This window comes from Dunckerocampus dactyliophorus, chromosome 2 (genome assembly GCF_027744805.1).
Source record: "Dunckerocampus dactyliophorus isolate RoL2022-P2 chromosome 2, RoL_Ddac_1.1, whole genome shotgun sequence".
In the NCBI taxonomy this organism is placed as follows: domain Eukaryota; kingdom Metazoa; phylum Chordata; class Actinopteri; order Syngnathiformes; family Syngnathidae; genus Dunckerocampus; species Dunckerocampus dactyliophorus.
In genome coordinates this window covers 18,279,415-18,300,107 of record NC_072820.1, presented here as the reverse complement: position 1 = coordinate 18,300,107, position 20,693 = coordinate 18,279,415, and the positions used below count along the sequence as shown (strand labels likewise).

The 20,693-nt window shown below is 39.4% G+C and overlaps 1 protein-coding gene across 1 annotated transcript in view; it reads left to right on the top strand.

The window, feature by feature from the left end:
• egfra (epidermal growth factor receptor a (erythroblastic leukemia viral (v-erb-b) oncogene homolog, avian)) overlaps positions 1 to 20,693 on the top strand; it is a 66,300-nt gene that overhangs the window by 31,736 nt on the left and 13,871 nt on the right. Inside the window, exons 2-21 of the mRNA XM_054767215.1 lie at positions 964 to 1,115; positions 4,441 to 4,621; positions 5,244 to 5,375; positions 5,449 to 5,517; positions 5,602 to 5,720; positions 9,166 to 9,307; positions 9,612 to 9,728; positions 12,088 to 12,214; positions 12,290 to 12,363; positions 12,425 to 12,512; positions 13,114 to 13,313; positions 14,262 to 14,394; positions 14,660 to 14,750; positions 16,162 to 16,319; positions 17,461 to 17,499; positions 17,585 to 17,729; positions 17,808 to 17,930; positions 18,997 to 19,095; positions 19,423 to 19,608; positions 20,405 to 20,560. Of these exons, the coding sequence (XP_054623190.1) occupies positions 964 to 1,115; positions 4,441 to 4,621; positions 5,244 to 5,375; positions 5,449 to 5,517; positions 5,602 to 5,720; positions 9,166 to 9,307; positions 9,612 to 9,728; positions 12,088 to 12,214; positions 12,290 to 12,363; positions 12,425 to 12,512; positions 13,114 to 13,313; positions 14,262 to 14,394; positions 14,660 to 14,750; positions 16,162 to 16,319; positions 17,461 to 17,499; positions 17,585 to 17,729; positions 17,808 to 17,930; positions 18,997 to 19,095; positions 19,423 to 19,608; positions 20,405 to 20,560 (2,531 nt within the window). The remainder of the gene's footprint in view (positions 1 to 963; positions 1,116 to 4,440; positions 4,622 to 5,243; positions 5,376 to 5,448; positions 5,518 to 5,601; positions 5,721 to 9,165; positions 9,308 to 9,611; positions 9,729 to 12,087; positions 12,215 to 12,289; positions 12,364 to 12,424; positions 12,513 to 13,113; positions 13,314 to 14,261; positions 14,395 to 14,659; positions 14,751 to 16,161; positions 16,320 to 17,460; positions 17,500 to 17,584; positions 17,730 to 17,807; positions 17,931 to 18,996; positions 19,096 to 19,422; positions 19,609 to 20,404; positions 20,561 to 20,693) is intronic.

Genomic DNA, 20,693 nt, shown 5'->3' with positions numbered 1-20,693 from the left:
ATTGCAACTTTAATTTTGTAGTTGTTTTTTTTTTTGTGCCCCTAATACTTCTTTGTCCTTTAAAATGCGTAAGAATTGTGAGCACATGGTTTGTCAGTCAAGAGCAAACCTGCTATGGAATGGTGTCCAAGACATATTACAGTGCAGCAGCGTTGTCATTTTTCTACTACACATCTGGAAGACTCTTTGGTTGTGAGATCCTGTTTCAAACCCGTAAATCTTGACTTTTAGGAGCAAAAAGAGAAAAAATCCATTATACGCTAATAAATGTGCTGGTAATATGAGAGAATGTATGTCAGTGTGCATGCTGGGTGGAAGTGTGTTCATTCACAGCAGTGGTGACTCTTGTGAGGTGCCAGTCAGAACTCGTCAGACCGGTTCTGGCTAGACTCAAAATGCAACAAGACTCATTCATTCTTTAGAAAACATCCAAGAAAAACAGTCCCCTTGTTGTGTCAGCACTTATCAGTAAGAAACATCTTTATCCCAACATTTAATGCTCACAGTAAAGTCTACAAAGTAAAGAGTAAAGAATCACAAGTGTGAATGCACCATCGTGTGAGCTCATCACTTGCTTTCACTTCTTTCACACATCAGTAGCGTGTTCTTCGCGATGACTGGGGAGGCCTGGCGACGTTGTTTTGTTCCGTGGTTGGTTTAAGCAGCCTGCGCAGTTTCCCGGCCTGTGCCAGTGTAAATGCAGCCGTCTCATTTTCAGCCATGAGCAAGATTTGTGCTTTGTTGTGGAGATTTGATTCCAATTGTAGACACAACCCACTGGTGTTATTTTTACATGAAAGCAGGCCAAGTTATGACTAGATGGAGAAAATGCACAAGCCTCTTTTTGTATGTGTGAGTGTGTGTGTTGTGTAATGTGTGTGATAGCACTGCAGGCCATAATCATTTGTGCCGTCGTATGTAGTTACAGATAAGATTGTCATGTTTGTTTTTCTCTTCCGGCAGTGTGCCAAGGCATCACCAACCGTTTAAACCTGCTGGGGTCCAAAGAGGACCACTACTTGAACATGGTCAAGACATACAGCAACTGCACCGTGGTTCTGGAGAACCTTGAGGTCACATACATGGAGGAGCACCGCGACTTGTCCTTCCTCAGGGTAAAAATAAAAATGTATTTTTTAAAAAAAGCATACAATTGTTTCCCCAGGGGTGTCCAAAGTGCAGCCCGGGGGGCATTTTTGAGCAGCAGCTTGTTTTTTTATTGACCCTCGGCATATTCTAAAAATAAAATGAATTAATTATTCATCATATATTATTAAGTATTTGTCTAATTTGCTTTGTCACCTATAACACAAAGCTATGATGTGGATGTTCAGTTAGCTTAGCATATATTGACATTCAATGGTTTGCTTTTAGCATCCATAATGCACAAAATGTATCCTTCAATTTTTCTATATGCAGTCCTCGGTGGAAAAAGTTTGGACACTCCTGTCGGCAACATAAAACCTTTAACTGTGCAGGACATGTCACGTTTTACATTTTATGTGACATTCAAGTGTAAAAATAAGTTAACGACTGTTAATGTGGAAACATAAAACGATAAACCAAGTTTCGATTGGAATGCCAAAGGCCTATCATGAAGGTGATTCATGTGGCCTCACATGGGATTCAAGCTTCTTAACTGCAACAGATGTAAGAAGGCGGACAATAGAATTGTGACACCAATTACTTTTCATTACTTATTGTGTATACTATTCCTTCCTATTCTTCCTGAATAATTTGATGACAATTCAAATGTTTTGCACGATTTTAGAAGCATGTTCTTCCAGAAAACCTTGGTCGAATTCGGAAATATCTAACTTCAGGAGCATTTAACTTAAAATTGCAACTTTATTTTACATTTGAATACTGGGACAGACCCAAATTGGTTGGGAATTACAGCTGCACAAAAAAATTGTGATCAAATCATTTCAGTTTTACTTAAATGCAGCCGTTTTACTCAAGGACACACTTTGCACTGTCGTTAGCATGACGACTGACACTTCCTCGTCACTCAATCTGTCTCTGAGTCTCCCGGGCAAGCTAGCGGAGCCAACTCGCCCTGACACGCTTTTTATCAATCATCAGCTTGTGGGAGAAGAGATCGCAGTGCAGTTCTACAGTGGGACCTCGGTTTTTGTCATTAATCTGTTACAAAATGTCAGATGAAAACCGAAACATACACTATTGATCAAAAGTTTTAGAACAGTCCAATTTCTTTGGTTAAGATGGTTTGTCTCTCTTCCATTGTTAATTCCCTTTTTTCTTGTCGTTTTTTGTAGCAACAAATTACTTTCTCTAGGACTCTGCTGTTCACGAGGGTATAGTACCACAGTGTGTTCCGATCACTGTTTTTATGCAGACAGACGAGATAGTAAGTACTCCAGAACTTGTAGGAATTAGTTGCACCAACTGCCAAGGCATGATCATCCCCCATTTCTGCAGAACAGCTTTAATTTGTTGACCCATTTTGTGGTCCCTGAAACAGGCCTTTTTGTATAATTCTGAAATACACATTATTTTTCAGTTTTGTGTAACCTTGCCTTTTTTTAACCTCTGGCACTTACCTTCGTACCATTTCAAGCTTGTATTTCAATAAATAACTGGAAAAATTGAGGTGTTCTAAAACTTTTGACCAGTAGTATACAAAAATCGAATAATTTTTTTCCATAGGAAATAATGTAAATCCAGAATACTCAGAAGTAAGCAGTGCCTTTGAACGGCTCATCTGCGCAAGGCGCACAGTGCTTGAAAGGAGGAAGAAAGGAGACCGAAACTGACTTGTTCATCATTCTGTGTGTCTCATATGAACAAATACACCACCCACACACACAGAATAAAGATGATTTAAAGGATTCCCCGGCTGGAATCTGTCTATAGTGTCCCAACTCTAAAAGAACCATTATTCTGTCTTCACAGAAAATGGTTCACTAACGCATGGATGATTTGTTTGGGCAATGTTTGGCGGTATAAAGAACACAACCAGTGCGAGAGGCAGGGTACACATCCTACCTCTCTCCCAAAGTCGGCTGGGATAGGCTCCAGCATAGCCCAGTGACCCTAGTGAGGACAAGCAGCATAGAAAATGAATGGATGGATGGTTGGATGGATAACCGCAACATATTTTTGCCAATTATTTTTGGTGAAAACCACATCCTACGCAAACTAGGGCGTACAAAAATTAAGGTTCCACTTAAATTTACTTTTTTTTGTCTTTACTACATGCATGAAAGTACTGTCGAGTGAGCAAGGTTGACATGTTTTTGACTTAATGGATTATTTTGTCTTTCAACAGTGAGACGTCTAATAATAATGATAGTAGTAATGACTAGAAAAGCACTCAGAGTGCAGACATCCGCCACTATAAATATTAGTCCTACATTAATTTTATCTATTTTATATTTAGGTTGCTAATGTTAGCAGGCTAACATGCTAAAGTGAGCCTGCTAACACGTAGCATGATAACCCAATGTACCAGGAAGGCTAGATGTCCCGAGTGAGTTGAGAATTTCTTTGGAACGGTCTGAATAGGTTGAGAAATGTGGAAGTAGCTAGAACTCTTTAGATCAAAGGCATTTAGCGTCCTGGAAGAAAAAATGTGGGAATTTTTGTGCTGTGGCTAATTGCCTTGCTATTTTGCTGAATGAGATGATGTTGGAATGAGGTGAGAAATGTGGAAGTAGTAGGTTACAGCAGTTTTACGGAAAAGTGTGAATTTTGGGAAAATTTTGAATTTTTTTTCAGTATAAATATAGTTAGCCTGAATGTCCTGAACATGTTGAACAGTTTGATGTTGGAATGGCTTGAATCGGGTGAGAACTGTGGCAGTAGTAGCAGGTAATAATTAGTTGGAGGGAAAAGGGTAAATTTGGGGGAAATTTAGAATTTTGGATCACCCCCAAAACCATTTTTTCCATATCCCATTTCCGACAATTCCTGAAAAAGTCTTCCAAATCTATTCAGTTATTTTGAACACAAACAGATAAACAGACAGATAAACGCAGGTAAAAACATAACCTTCGTGCTTCGCCTGCACTTTGCGCTGTGCTTGGCGAAGGTAATAATTTAAAAAAAAGTGTAATTTCTTTCAAATGCAAACACATTGTCCTTAACCAAGTGTGTGCGTTTGTGCTAGTGTAAGTGAAAATACCATCCCAGAGAATTGTGACTTCAATTCTAAGCAAATCATGTTATCATCATTATCAGATATTTTTTGCATATATGAAAGGGCTTACCATTTCTTAGTAAATGCTGTTTGGCTCCAATTGGAAGTAGCTGATTGGTTGACCTACAGACACAAGCAGTAGCAGCATAACTTGAAAAAACTGCCAAGTGAAGGAAGCGACCGTTATACAGTATGTAGTTGCAGATACATGATGAACTGGTTGTATCTTGCCTTTTTCCATCTACATTTTGTTAGCTTTGTTTCCAACACTTTTCCAGACAATAGAAGAAGTGGGTGGTTACGTCCTCATCGCCCTGAACACAGCCTCCAAGATTCCACTGGACAACCTTCGCATCATCCGTGGTCACTCGCTGTACGATGGAGGCTTCGCCCTCACTGTGCTGGCTAACAAAGCCTCAAGTCAGGGCACCAGCAAGCTCCTTCTCAACAGCCTTACAGGTCAGTGTCAAGAAGCTTTCTTTTCATTTTGTACAATAAATATGGACTGCGTAAGGTATGGGTGGAATGCTACGCCATAATCATGGTTCAGTACGGACCTTGGTTTGGTTCATTTTGGGCACAGTAAGGGGGGAAAAAATGAAAAACATCACATTTCTTACCATTCGTGTAAACATCTTCAATTATTTTTTTTATTAAACATACAAACCTACAACCTGCTCACAGGTAATTTTCCATTACAGTAAATTTGGATTCTTTATTGGTTGAAGTGCGGCATTGATCGTGCCAGCTTGTAGGTCTGTTCCTTATCTCTACTAAACAATGGCAGTACACCTCTCTTTTTTGATCCACTTTTCTTTGGATAAGGAGACGGAAGAGGATTTTCAAGTTCTGGCTTCTCCTTGGCACTATTGCTAGCTAAAAGCTGGGCAACACTGTATTTGTTTACAGACTACATGTGTGACTATATCGTTAGGCCGTTACACTTCTGGTTCCTCACTTAATGTTCACCGTGTGGGAACTCGGTACCTCAGTGTTCCTTACAGAAAAATCAGATGACGAACACATGTACGCTTACACCCCTAACTTAAAGAGAATTCAAGTTTTGGTTTTTGGTTTTCAGAAATTCTCAAAGGAGGAGTGATGTTTCACAAGAACCAGCTGTGCAACGTGGAGACCATCCAGTGGTACGACATTGTAAATGTGGACAATAAACCCAAAATGGAGCTGCCGGTGGCCAGCAATAACCCACTTTGTGAGTGATGCATTTCCCCTATTAGAGCACAGTCAATATGTGTGTAAGTCTTTAAAAAAAATCTCTTTCAAAGGTAAACAATGTCACTCAAGCTGCTTCAACGGATCCTGTTGGGCACCTGGCCCCCAAAACTGTCAGACTTGTAAGATTTTTTTCTGTGATTGTACCTTAAAAGACGTGAGTAAGCAAGTATACGTCATCATGATGTGTCCTCTACATTGTGCAGTAACCAGGTTGAACTGTGCACAGCAGTGCTCCAAGAGGTGCAAAGGACCTTCACCCAGTGACTGCTGCAATGAGCACTGTGCTGCAGGATGCACAGGACCCCGACCCACCGACTGTCTGGTGAGCAGAAGATGATAGCAAATCACATTAATTCAGTTTATTTCAAAGAGAGTATTAGTGCCACACTGGAAATAAAATGCTATGTTATGAAGGCTCTGAGAAGAATGTTATAATATTATGACTAAAATATTTGTATTAAATAGATACATAAATACAAAGAGGGCCGCACGGTGGTCTAGTGGTTAGCATGTTGACCACACAGTCACAGTCACAGTCAGGAGATCGGGAACACTTGGGTTTGAATCTCCGATGGGCATCTCTTTGTGGAGTTTGCATGTTCTCCCCGTGCGTGCTTGGGTTTTCTCCGGGTACTCCGCTTTCCTCCCACATTCCAAAAACATGTGTTTTAGGTTAATTGGTGACTCTAAATTGTCCATAGGTATGAATGTGAGTGTGAATGGTTGTTTGTCTATATGTGCCCTGCGATTGGCTGGCAACCAGTCCAGGGTGTAACCTGCCTGTCGCCCCAAGTTAGTTTTTTTCCTTTTCAGAATGTCCCTAAACACTCCTTTACTACTTTGTTCCACGTAAGATACTCATACTATGAATCTCGTAAAGCTGCGACTTTATTATTGCAGGATTATGACTTTATTCCCATTAAATTAGTGTTTTTTTTCTTCTAATATCATGACTTAATTCTTGTAAAAATACAACTATTATTCTCCTAAGATTGATTAAACTTTGTTTTGAAATATAAAAATGAATCCTTATTCTTGTAAAGTTAAAAATTGTTTTTTAAAAATACAAATTTATTTTCAGCTGTCAATACACCACCATTTCCCATATAGATGTGCAGATGTATTATAAAGATTTACAAGCAAATTTACAAGCCATATATTAAAATTAGCTGAATGTGATGGAGTGGGTGCATATGCTCTTAAAGGAAAACAGCACTTTTTTTGCAATTTTGCCCATCACCCACAATCCTTATGTGAGACATGAACACACGTCTTTCTCTTTTCTGTGCATTCTAATGTTATAAAAACAGATAAAAAGAGGCAGCTCTTTAATGCACATAATGGGACATAAGCCGCTAGAAAACTTGAAAAAGTTCTAAGACTGTCAAGGAACGGAGTGAGCCGCAGGTTGGAACCCAAGATGCGTGAGACGACGTGAGCTTGGAAGAAGTGTTTATTCCAAAACTCAAAAGGAGAAAAATGTACAACGCAGGCAAAAGTACAAACAAGGATCTAATAACTAAGGGGGACCCGGATGGCAGACGGGAAAAGGCAAATATAACAAAAGGTGCTACCAAAAGAGTAGATCTAGTAACAGAAAGCGCTGCCGAGTGATCAGGCAGGAATAGGCTAGCAGGATGCTTACGCTGCTGGAGTGTCCCGGCAGGGGAAAAACAGCAAAAGGCTAGGCAAGTGTTACGAGTAGCAGGTAGCATGAAATGGTAGCAGAGGAGCCTGGGTCGAGGAGTAGGAGTCAACGATCTGGCAACATTGTCTGGGGAGCTTGCATCTTAAAAGCAGCACAGGTAATCAGCCCCAGGTGTTGCCAATCATCTCCTCGTGTTGGTGTGCAGGGTGTACTGCAAAAAGAGCACAGGAGAGGGCAGTATCGCAGTACACAGCACACCACAAAGACGAAAACCACTGCTGAACAAAAAAACCATTAAGGCTCATCTCAGTTTTGCCAGAAAACAATTTGATGATACCCAAGACCTTTGGGCCCTCTGCATTTTAGAAAAAGAACATCATACCACCAGTAAAATATGGTGGTAGTAGTGTGATGGTCTGGGGCTATTTTGCTGCTTCAGGACCTGGAAATCTTGCTGTGATAAATGGAACTATGAATTCTGCTGTCTAACAAAAAATCCTGAAGGGAATTGTCCGGCCATCTTTTCGTGACCTCAAGCTGAAACCAGCTTGCGTTCTGCAGCAGGACAATGATCCAAAACTCACCAGCAAGTCCTCCTCTGAATGACTGAAGAAAACAAAATATGGGTGGCCCAACCAGTTATTAGGTTTAGGGGGCAATCACTTCATCACACAGGGCCATGTAGGTTTGGATATTTTTCTCTCTTAATAATAAAAAGTTTCATTTAAAAAATGCATTTTGTGTTCAGTTGTGTTGTCATTGACTAATATTTAAATGTCTTTGATGATCTCAAACATTTAAGTGTGACAAGCATGCAAAAAAAAAAAGAAAAAAAAAAGAAATCATGAAAGGGGCAAACACTTTTTCACACCACTGTATAGGACACACCTGTCTATTAGTCGCAGGTGTACATGTCGTAACATGGGATATTTAGTACACAGATGCTACACAGTGAGATTTTTTTAAACTTTTGATTAAATAAACAGAACAGTGTGTGTAATCTGGCTAGTTAAACAGTAGTTTACCAGAAAAATCATTCATCAGCGTCCTCCTCCTGGGAAATAAAACACCCCAATTAGTCTGTTTCAGCATCACATTTGAACAGCCTCATAATTCTTTTGTCACACACTTTGTCACACTCCTCACTCTTTCGCTCTTTGTGTGACTTTTGTCTCAAGCCATTCGCAATTTAGCTTGAGCTAAAGCTCTTCATCATGCATTAGTACAACCTTTCGAAACCCCTTGGTGGTAGTGGACGGTTGGCGGTCCGAGTGAATGCAAGCTGTAGTAATTCTACCCTTGATCAAACCTACGTGACGTTACTTCCACTTCACTCGTCCACGCCACTACTTCCTGTAGCTGTACTCTAAACGTCATGGGAAATGTAGTTTTTAGCCATAAGTTAGCTGCATCACTGTACAAACCGCAGGGTTGCATGAGAAAAGCATGAGCAAAAAGTACCGCCATATACACCGGAAATTACGGTGATTTGTACAGTGGTAGAGCCTAATATTATGACTTTAATCTCGTAAATTGGAGACGTTATCGCAGGATTATAACTTTGCTCTTGTGAAATTAGTGTATTTTATTCAACATTGTTCTCGTACAAATACAGCCGTTATTCTCGTAAGATTGAGATTCATTTTAAAAAAATATTTTTTTGTTATTGTATTTATTGTAAAAATACAAATTTATTCTCATAAGTGAGATTTTTTGGGGGGAGATTACATTTTTTTTCTTGTAAAAATCCAACTTTATTCTCATAAAATTGGGACTTTAAGATGATGACTTCTCAAAAAATATGACTTTGTTCTGGTAATACTACTACTTTATTCCCACACTGGTCTGTGGCCCTTATACTATTTAAAATGATTTACATACAATGTTGAGGCAGTAATAGGACATACAGCAAAGTGCGCATTAAGGAATTATTTTGCTATTTTTAGAAGGAGCCCCCCGATTATTTACAGTACGTTCTCATCATTTTCAAAAACCCCTGTCATGGGGTATTAAAGGGCGTATTAGGTTGTGTATTTAGCAACTCTGAGAGCGCTGAGTCTGAGGCCACCACTGAGGAATGCAGTGTTATCATTAGCCTCTCTTTATGTTTGTGCTGCAGGCCTGTCGGGACTTCCAGGACGACGGGGTGTGCAAGGACTCCTGCCCGGGCCTCATGCGCTATGACCCGAACCTGCACCAGCTGGTGCCTAACCCGCACGGAAAGTACAACTTCGGCGCCACCTGTGTCAAGAGCTGCCCACGTAAGAATGTCTTAACAGATGCTACGATAGATATTTATACTATTGCTACTTTGTGCATGAATACCTTGTAGTTGTCAGACATTTAGTGCTTCCTAGTTGAATTATAAACCTTACAGACAAGGAAAGAAAATGATTGAGTTTGTAGCCGTGTTAATGTCACATCTGTTCTGTCTGTCTTTAACTTTCACGTTTAACTATCATCACTGTTGCTTTATGTTTGTAAGTTACTGCTAGGTCATATGGCAGTGTGCCATATTGTATGATTCAAAAGTAAAACACACGGTGTTTACAATTCTCCTCCCAGATAACTACGTTGTGACCGACCACGGGGCGTGTGTGAGGACCTGCAGCGGCAACACTTATGAGGTGGAGGAAGGCGGCATCAGGAAGTGTGCCAAATGTGATGGACTGTGCCCCAAAGGTGAGGCACTAAGCTGTCACTGTGCAACAAGGGGACATCCTCATGACTCATCCTTGCACAGATGTCAATCATTACATTTGCATTCTCGTACTGTGTTCAAGTGCACGTAGCCCCAAGTAGGGTGGCGGACAGGGGTAAACGCACAGCAATGTTCAAACAGTCCAAAGACAGAAATGATCCAAAACCATAAACACCATAAAACAGACGCAACGGGAAATTTCTGTTAAAGTTACAAATGCTGCAGTCACATAAATGCTGCAAGATCAAAAGCAAATGCAAAAGAAAACGTCTGCAAAGGTATAAAACATGCAAAAACCACAAAAACAACAGAATGAGAAAATATGCTTCAGCTTCACCAGGAAGTTAGCTAGGCTACCAGGGGCCGATTTGTAGGCCAAGTGTGTTTTTCGTTTTGGATCATTTTTATGTTTGCAGCATTTAGACGTTTCTGCAATTTTGTCACTGTTGGCCACCATACCCGAGTGCTCCCATTTCCACATACAACATTTTTATGCAAATATTCCAATATTTATCAGAATTATTTTACATTTTCAATTTGTGTATAAACAATAGCCACAATTTGACATTCACTTACACCGTTCACTGATTTTATCAGCAGGGAGACCCCTGTTGTGCCTGTGAATGTTCTCATTCATCCAGGTCATTGTATTCTCAGGGCATTCAATCGATTGCAACTGGACTGTTCAGGTTGTCTTAGAAGACGTTTCGCCTCTCATCAGAGCAGGCTTCATCAGTTCATGCTCAAAGACTAGGAGGGACACACACCAGTTAGACTAGATAGGACAACGCTGGTCTGAGAGCCTGGTGCAAGATCCAATGTATTTATCATCTAAAGGAGGAGGCAGGTCCCGACAGGAATGGTTGGCTCTTTAGTGGTGTCAAATGACGATCATTGAGATACAATGGAGTGGGGCGTCTGCCCGCCAACGATGGTCGTTGGATGGTATTACCTTCGTTAGCATCCCAGTCAGATGTAATGATGGTCATGGACCCATCCGAAAGATGGCTATGCTTTGTTTATTTCTTAGAGACTAAATGACTAAGTATTTTAGGAAGGGATGAAAGGACAGCATTGTATGTGGGAGAAAGGTGGTGTCGTTGACCCCGCCCTCTGTTCAGAGATGGCTTTTCTTCCTTAACATAGATGGCTTCCCTCACTCTTCTTTCAAACCATCCTTATTCCCTGTCCAGAATGTGTGCCTTTTTGTCCTCAAAGGAGAGCCTTTTGTCTTTGAGGTGCAGGTAGACTACAGAGTCTTGATGTGAAGAATTAGCCTGTTTGTGTTGTGCCACGCGCCAACTCAGTGGCTGCTTGGTTTCTCCAATGTACAAATCGGTGCATTCCTTACTGCACTGGACAGCATACACCACATTGTTCTTCTGGGTATGGGGTGTCCTATCTTTGGGGTGTACCAACCTCTTTCTCAAATTCTTAGCAGGCTTGAAGTGTACTGGTATATTGTGTTTGTTAAAAATCCTTCTGAGTTTCTCAGATAGGCCTGAGACATTCGGGATAACAATGTTATTGTGTCTGCTACTCTTTTCTTCCTCATCCACCTTGCTTTTGCACTTTTCACAAACGACCAGCTGTGGTAAACACAGGTTTTGAGGGCATCCCTCAGGTGCTTATGCTCTTTCTCTTTGGCCTGTTGGACTGGTGGGAACATTATCAGCTCTGTGTTGTAGGGTTCTGATAACACCCAGTTTGTGTTCCAGTGGGTGGTGCGAATCAAAACGTAGGTATTGGTCAGTGTGTGTGGGTTTTCTGTAAACACCAACATGGAGGCCCCCGTCGTCTGCAATGTGGACGTCACAGTCTTTGACATCCTCACGTGTGAACTGGATGCTTTTGTCCACTGAGTTAATGTGCTCTGTGAAGGCTAGCACTTCTTGGCTATCGGATCTATCTTGGAGGGTGTGGTCAAGGTGTAAACGTTGCCTCACAGTTTCCACTACATCCTGGGTTGGAATATAGCTGAACAAGGAGGTGACGTCGAATGAAACCATAGTTTCATTTTTGTTCAGTTTTAAGTGTCACAGCCGGGTCTGGAACCAATTAACTGCGATAAATGAGTGATTACAGTATGGTTATATATGATATAAAAGCCTCAGTATTTTATTATTATTATTTATATATATAGTATAGTTATATTATTATTTTTGAACTATAGATGTGATAATGGGACACATTTTTTAAACCAGCTAAATTGCTTAGCTTTGTCCAATATTTGTGCTAGACTAATAGTAAGATTTAGTTTTAATATTGAAGAGTATTAATGTAATGTTTTTCTAACATAACATTTCCAATAGTGACATGTAATGTCTTAATTGTTGTCAGTGTGCAATGGACTGGGCACAGGCCACCTGACACACACCCTGTCCATCAATGCCACCAACATCGATTCATTCAAAAACTGCACCAAAATCAATGGCAACATCGCGTTCATCCACACGTCCATTTACGGGTAAGTCGAGGATAATCAAAGAACAGCTGTCATGCACATGTACAGATTGCTGAATCTGGGACTTAATGTTTGCAGAGATACGTACACCAAAACACCAAAGATGGACCCCGCCCAGCTGGACGTGTTCAAGACAGTAAAAGAAATAACAGGTAAGGCACCTTTTTAAAAAATGTTATTCATACAAGATCACACTTAAGACTTCCTCTTCAGGATACTTGTGGATCCAAACATGGCCATCAAGCATGAACTCCCTCAGTCCTTTCGAGAACCTAGAAATCATCCGAGGACGAACCAAGCGGTGAGAGTCTTATAAGATTACAGTAAGCCCTCATTTATCGCGGTTAATTGGGTCCAAACCTGACTAGAAATTTTCACAACGTAGGATCTCTTATTTATAAATCGAATGTTTTCGTAGTTAGAACAAAGAAAACCAGTTTACGACGTTAAATATGTTTTTTTTTTAACATTATTAGAGCCCTCTAGACATGAAATAGCACCATTATAGTCACCTTTACACGCCTGTTGTTCAGGTCTGATCCTTGTGTCATTACTGACGACACCTAGTGACCAGTTTAGAATACTACAGTTCATCATCAATGAATCTGTCTTTTATATGACTTATATTCGTATTTTACTTCATTTACTAATTTTTATGCTTGAAAATGCTATATTTAGGCAAAGATATGTACCATTTGCTTAAATATTCATATATTTTGACTAATAATAGGCCGTGTTCAACTACGAAGCATGATTTATTAATTCATATATTTTAGAAAAAACATCATACAGTGAACCATGAAATTTGAGCCGCGAACTGACAAGGGACGACAGCACTCTTGAAAAAGACAAAAACCCAAGAGTTATCCGAGAGTGTCATAATATTTTTGTGCACCCTGCAGAGGAAGCCGCAGTGTAGTTATGACTCAACTGGAGATCAGCTATCTGGGAATGCGATCCCTCAAAGAAATCAGCGACGGAGACGTGGTCATCATCAAGAACCAGAACCTCTGCTACACCGAGGGAAACCACTGGAAGGGGCTCTTTAAATCTGAGACCCAGACTGCTATTGTGGGTGAAAATGCTGATGCTGACACATGCGGTAAGTCTTCGTTTTGCTTTTGCTTTCCTATCTTGCTTTGTTTATTTTTTAAGTGGTTAAGTTTATAATGACATTTTTGCAGAGCTGCTGAAAATGTGAATTTCTCTTGGAGATGAATAAAGTATCTATATATTTTTCAATTTGGGCTTCTAGGTTCTTGCCTCACTGTTGTCACATTATAATTCAACATATCCAACCTCCATGAATATATATACTGTATATATTTAACTTTTTTAAACAATGAAATGTGATTGTGTATTTTTATGGGTTGCTTTTTATAACAATAAGATGCAATATTTTTAAATATTTTATTGGTGCATTCTGTAGAAAACGTATGATTAGGGGTGTAACAATTCATTTTAATAACGATTCGATTTGTATCACGATTTGTGGTTGCCGATACGATTCAAGGACGACATTGGTTCATTAAGAACTAGACGATCCGAAACGTTTCAGTAACTTTAAACTGATTCAGTAACATTTTAGCCAAATATTCAACCAGTCTGACTGTGAATGAAATACCTCAATACTCGACAGTGCAGGTGAAGTTTCCTACATTCCTGTTGTTTTTTTGGCATCCGGTATAAATGCCACCTGTGTGTGTTGTGGCTACATGCTTCTGTAACTTTCCTTTTTTCTGCTCTGTAGTTTATTATGATTAAAGACTTTTTACCTGCACTGGGTTCTCGTCTCTGCATCTTGGGGTCATCACCACAACACTCAACGTGACATGACCTTGTGGTCAAAGAGAGCTACCTTTTCCTTTCCACTTTCTCATGCACTCCGAAGCATTATTAAAGTTACAAAAATAAATTTCTTATCTATAATGAGTTTTCACATTTGGGAAATAACAGCCTCTCTCCAATTATTGCCTGCTTCCAATTACCGCCCTGGCTTTAATTATAAAATTATATAAATATAAAATTATGGTATTCTGTTTGTTTTCAGCTCGGAGAAATGATACTTGTGATCGAAAGTGCACTGCAGATGGATGCTGGGGTCCCGGCCCTGACATGTGTTTTGCCTGCCGGGACTTCAGTCGCGACGGGAGCTGCGTGGACTCCTGCAACATCCTAGAGGGGTATGGGAGGATTTTCTGTTTTTCTGACGGACTTCTTTATTTTTAGACAATCTCACCATCGACATCGTGGTTTACTCCCTTCCTGCATAATGTTTGTGATGGGTTTTGTTATTAAAGCGACCATCAACAGCCAAGCCAGTTTAATAGTAAAAAGACAAACTTTGTACATTCCTCTCACAACTGTTTGTTTTTGCAGGGTGCCATCAAACATTAAATGTTGCTTAAAATGTAACTTCTACCCCTGGTTGGCTTCATGTGTCTGCAGGGAGCCGCGGGAGGCCGTCGTGAAGAAGACATGCGCGGATTGTCACCCAGAGTGCCAGCATATGAACGGAACAGCAACCTGCAGTGCTCCAGTATGTCTGGAAACATTATGTTCTTATAGTAACCCCCAAAAAACACATTTATTTTACAGTGAAACCTCCAAAGTTTTTACAATTTGGACTTCCACCATTATTTTCTGGACAAATATCCCTCAAAAGTCATGTGAGCAGCAGGTTTTGCTTTTTCTTTGTGTTTTTTTGGGATGTCACCAGTGATGGCAAAGAGAAAAGGTGTGATGATAACCATAGAACAGAAAATAGAACTTATTGTGGCTTGGTGTTTGGAATTATATTTAGTATTCATAATATGAGCAACATTTAATTTAATATAGCTAGGCTTTATCATTCGATCTTGTGCCCTGAATATGAGATTCATCCCGCAGTTTGATAATAGCAAGTTAATAGATACAGTAATAGCTTTTATATATATATATATATATATATATATATATATATATACACACACACACATAGATATTATTTTGCTTTTTTGTTAACAATGTAATGCAATGTTTTTGTCATTTTAAAATGTTTTTAACAATAAAATGCACATTCTTTAAAACAAAACACCACTAGCTGACAGTATTACAATGCAAAAAACCCTCCTGTTCCCTCTCCCGTCCGTGTCTATCAGGTGTCTTCAAAGGATGAGTAGTTTTACCTTATTTTAGTTTTATTAGTTGTATTTTACAGCTTTTAGCTTATGTTTTACAAATGAACGGCAGTTAATAACGTTAAAATGGGATTTCAGTCAACCATAAACGTGGTTGCGTTGGAATTTTCACTTCCACCGGAAACATAGGTCACACTTTTATTGTAAAAGTACATTACATGAGAATCATTATATGAGGTTGTAAAGGGTTGATTAAACTGTAATTAACTGACTTTTCCACTGGGCAGAGCGACTGCACTCTAAAGCCTTGTATTGTGTTCCCATTGTAAAGAGTGTCAAAATATCCAACTCCAACCATCCCATCTTTCAATACCCTTTTTTGGTGGCAGTGGCACACTTTGGTACGCTTGTGGAGGGTGGAGCTAGTAATATACCGTCACAAGTGTAACTATACCGCTCAGATCAAACGTTGCTTAATTGTGTTTTCATCCACTTGTAATGCTCGGTGTAGTCATGCTGACAGCTGCTGAAGAGGCAGACGTGTTGAAAAACAGACTTATGCAAAGTGTGACGGCACCTGATTGTAAAAAAAAGGTGTGTGGAAGGTTTGTACTAACTTTTTGCAAACATCACATAATAGATGTCCATTATTACTGCTAATCAACATAGCAGTTATTGTAACTTGGTATGTTTAGTCCAATCAAGGCAGATAGCCGCCCCACATCACACGACTCATTTCCTTAGCGCGAGTTTTCCCTTGCCTCTGTCACTTCTGCATGAGGGGTTCGGAGATATAGCAATAATAAGATGATGTCTTTGTGGTTCTTTCAGGGTTCTGCCAACTGCACCAAGTGTGCCAACTTCAGGGATGGACTCTTCTGCGTCGCCCGGTGTCCTCAAGGTGTGCCGGGTGAGGACGACGCTCTCGTGTGGAAATACGCAGATGATTCAAAAGTGTGCCAGCTGTGTCACCCCAACTGCACCCAAGGGTAAAAACACACACGGTTTTTAAGGGCACATGGATGATACAATATTTATGACCGAACATACATTACATATGGTGCTTTGATTTAATCCATCATTGGTAATCTCTTCATTTGAATTTTTTTTCAGTTCCCATTTAGGGTTTTTAATCCCTCGTGTAATTTTTATTTTTTTTTACTTTGGTCACACAATTTTATAATCATTATTATTATGTTTAAAATAATAATATACCAGTGTAATTTGCTTTTAATTCCATGTATTTAAGTGTACGTCTTTAACATTTTCTACTCTAATCACTATGTTGATTGGTTGGAAAAAAAAAATCACATGGTCCTGCTGCCTTATAATAAAGCTTGTGGCGCTGATTTGGACTTCATTTGAAGTTGCCGAATATGGTTTGTTTCCCTATAAAGGGCTAAACATGATATTATTTCATACCTTCTGGTTTGGAGTTTAAAAAGTGTGTGTGTTGTTTATTGGTTAATATTTGATGATGGCAGTGCTACCTGTTTTTCATCATTAGTCATGGTTTTATTTCTTTCGAACGTTTGAAAAGGAGTAAGAGGAAGCGGAGCTTATTTATTCTATCCCCTTCTCCATGTCTCATTAATTACTTGTAGTTTGTTCACTTCCCGTGTAGAAGTGTCACTATTTTCTAATAGGGAGAGAACAGAATACGGAATGTGTAACAATAGAGAGAAGAAGAGAAATAAGAAGAGGAAAAAAATAATTAAATCAGTACATTTAAAAAAGCAAATAAAATAAAGATAGAAGATAAATGAATACAGTACATTCAATTGCATAGCAGACATGGTCCAAAACACAGTGTTGGTTGATGCAATCTTTTAAAAGCAAAACTACTGTGTATGTTTATTATGGTGGTTGTAGTTTGCTGTGGTGTACAACTGCATGACATCCTCGTCAGAGTTGTTTAACTACATGTAAGGCACAAGGCACAAGTCAAAAATAGCTAGACATATGATGCATTGCAAACAATGATATTATCAAATAAGATCCATTTCTTTCTACTCCTTTGCGTGCAATGTAACTTTGTTAAGCAATGCGGAAGTAAACAAAATGCATAATTCACATGCTTTAACGCTGTCAGCATGAAAGCGTGTTTACTTGTGATTAATTTGTTTACAGGTGCATGGGGCGCGGTCTCCAAGGCTGCCAGGGGAAAACGTGAGTAAATAAACCTTAGTAACGCAGCATCTCTCATCTTGTGTTAAGATTCTCATCCATCTGCGTATCCTATGTTGCCTTTCAGCACTTCAGGCCTGTCCATGATTGCGGCGGGTGTGGTCGGTGGCCTTCTGGCATTCCTGGTTGCAGCCCTGTCTGTGTTTGTGTTTCTACGTCGACGCCACATCAAGAGAAAGAGGACCATGCGCAGACTTCTACAGGAAAAGGAGGTATTATGAGGCCTTTTGCACTGTAAAGTGTCTGCATAAAAGCAAGCATATTTTGTAGCTTGTGCATTGTTTTTCCAGTTGGTTGAACCTCTGACTCCAAGCGGCGAGGCACCCAACCAAGCACTGCTGCGCATCTTGAAGGAACCCGAATTCAAGAAAATCAAAGTGCTGGGATCAGGGGCTTTTGGTACAGTTTATAAGGTAGTAACAGGCCGCTGGTTATTTAGTTTTTTTGGCTAAAAATGTCAGCCTTGTCGAAATTTCCATAGAGCACGACTCAAACCGTGCCGACGTGATCCAAGCGTGTGTCGTCTTCGCTCAGCGACATCTGTTGTCAATTTTTCAATTAAAAGAAGCATTTTTAACTTGCACGGTCACGCACCAGTGACTCCACTTTGGCTTCCTGTGCGCATTAAGCACACACTTGGGGGCTTAGGAGTAAGATGCACTATATTACAAAATGCTTATGCTATTTCATTACTGACCGGGTAGCTTTTTATTGCCAGTATTAAATTCTAATTGGCCTGTTTAGAAAAATGGTTTTAGGGTTAAAAGTTTATCTTAAATCTGTACTTTCCTATTATATTTTAATGATTGTTCTATTATTATACAGTTTTTTTTCTGCATTTTTTTGAAATATTTTATTATTAATATTCTGTTCATTGTACAGTATTTGTCAATGTTGTATTAAATATATTTTCTGTTGGTATTATCACATATGCATCAAGAATATGCATTTTGATTTCAATATATACATTCCTTTATTATTTTATTAGCAAGTTTGTACATATTTTTAAACACATTATATTAACACATAAATAATAATTGTTTGTAATTGATTAATAATGATTAACAATTCATCATTATATTATATAATTATAAGGAATTGTAATAATTATAATATACACAAAATATGTACATCTGTACATTTGTATGTTAAACAACTTATAATAAATATCCAAATACAAGAAAGAATGTTTTAGAAATACAATTATTTTATTATTTAATTAAAAATGCTAATATATTATTTAATAAATGTATGTGCTAAAAATGTATCTAACAGCATAATGATATGATTCCAAAATGCTAATATATCTTGTTTAATAAATATATATGCTAGTAATGTAAAGAAAAAATTCTGACATGACATGTTGGAGGACTAATACTAATCAAAATACATTCACATTTGTTGCACAAATCATATTATACACATGTACAGTAACTACAGCTTATTAAATACCTTATTGGGGTGTGTGTATCCATGCAGGGCCTTTGGGTGCCAGAGGGAGAGGATGTGAAAATCCCTGTGGCCATCAAGGTTTTGAGAGAAGCCGCATCATCCAAAGCCAACAAAGATATCTTGGACGTAAGTTGATGAAGTAGAAAGCTGTATTATTTACCAAACAAATGTGTGAAGAACTGCAGCCTGAGTCATGTCAGTTTGACTGTATTGCATCTTTTATTTATATTGTGCATGCATTTCATGGAAAAGTCATGACTTACTCTTATTTTGACCGTAATGGAGAACCTTCTCACTGGCGGAAATCTACGATAAATCCAGGCGGGGGCCGTGTGGGTGTTGGCCCTGTGGAAAATGAATGCAGCCTGTTCAAACTACATTCTTATTATTTTTAATTTGACTTTTTATTACATCTGCCTCACATCATTGCCGACCACATTCTGCACCACACAGGAGGCGTACGTGATGGCCAGTGTGGAACACCCACACGTGTGCCGCCTGCTGGGCATCTGCCTGACCTCTACGGTGCAGCTTGTCACACAGCTGATGCCCTTCGGCTGCCTGCTGGACTACGTCAAGGAGAATAAGGACAGCATCGGGTCGCAGTACCTGCTCAACTGGTGTGTGCAGATTGCTAAGGTGAGCAGTCTTTAGGTTATGTTTTGACCATTACATGTTTGTTTAGTTAGGTAAAACTTAAAGCAGGTGTTCCCAAACTTTTCACAGTCGCGTACCCTCGCGTAAATGTGAAAATCATTATGAAAACAACAGCACATAAAGTACAGAAATCAGTACGGAAATTAATTCAATAGAAGGCATATTACTGGACTTATGAGCACATATAGCATGAGATTATGCACCGAGCAAAAATGCACAGCAGCACAGAGCTAACATTATTAAACCTCACCTCTGTGCATTTACGCAGAGCCTTAATATTTGTGAACAAGGACGAGGTGAAATGTAGAACAGAAAATACGTCTGTCTGTGCAGTGTCGGAGAACGTCATACACATAAATCTCGATATGTGTGACACATTTTGCAGTAGGGTGCAGAGGTATACCACATGGAACATACTGAATGTGGGAATTGAAGTGTAACAACTATAGGCTTGTGTCTATTCAGTCAACAAATACAGTGAAGCCTAACTTTTAGTTGTGACTGTCATGCTGAGTGATCAGAGCCAGAGTCTTCCGTTGTTAAAGCAAGGAGTAGAACACTTGACCTTCCTGGTGAAATGCATAAATTGACAAAGACAGGTGGATAAGACAAATTTTCTGAAGGCAGTTCATTTTAAAAACAATTAAAGTTACTTACACTAAAGCCTTTATCGTTATAGCCATAATTTTTGCATTCAAGTTGGCATGTTTTTAAGCACATCATGTTCAAGTGTTAGCTGCCATATTGTGTAACATCTCACCATTTGTTTTGACACAAGGGTATGAACTACCTGGAGGAGCGCCACTTGGTCCACCGTGACTTGGCAGCCAGAAACGTCCTAGTGAAGACCCCTCAGCACGTCAAGATCACAGACTTTGGCCTGGCCAAGCTGCTGAATGCCGACGAGAAGGAGTACCACGCTGATGGAGGAAAGGTTGTTCATGAAACATTTTTTGTGATAGACACCTTGCTGTGCTTTTAGCAAGAAATGAAAGATGCTATTTCTGCACTGTGCCTTGTTTGTTTTTATCTTAAGTGTTATGAAAGTGCTATAAAGAGGTCCTTCT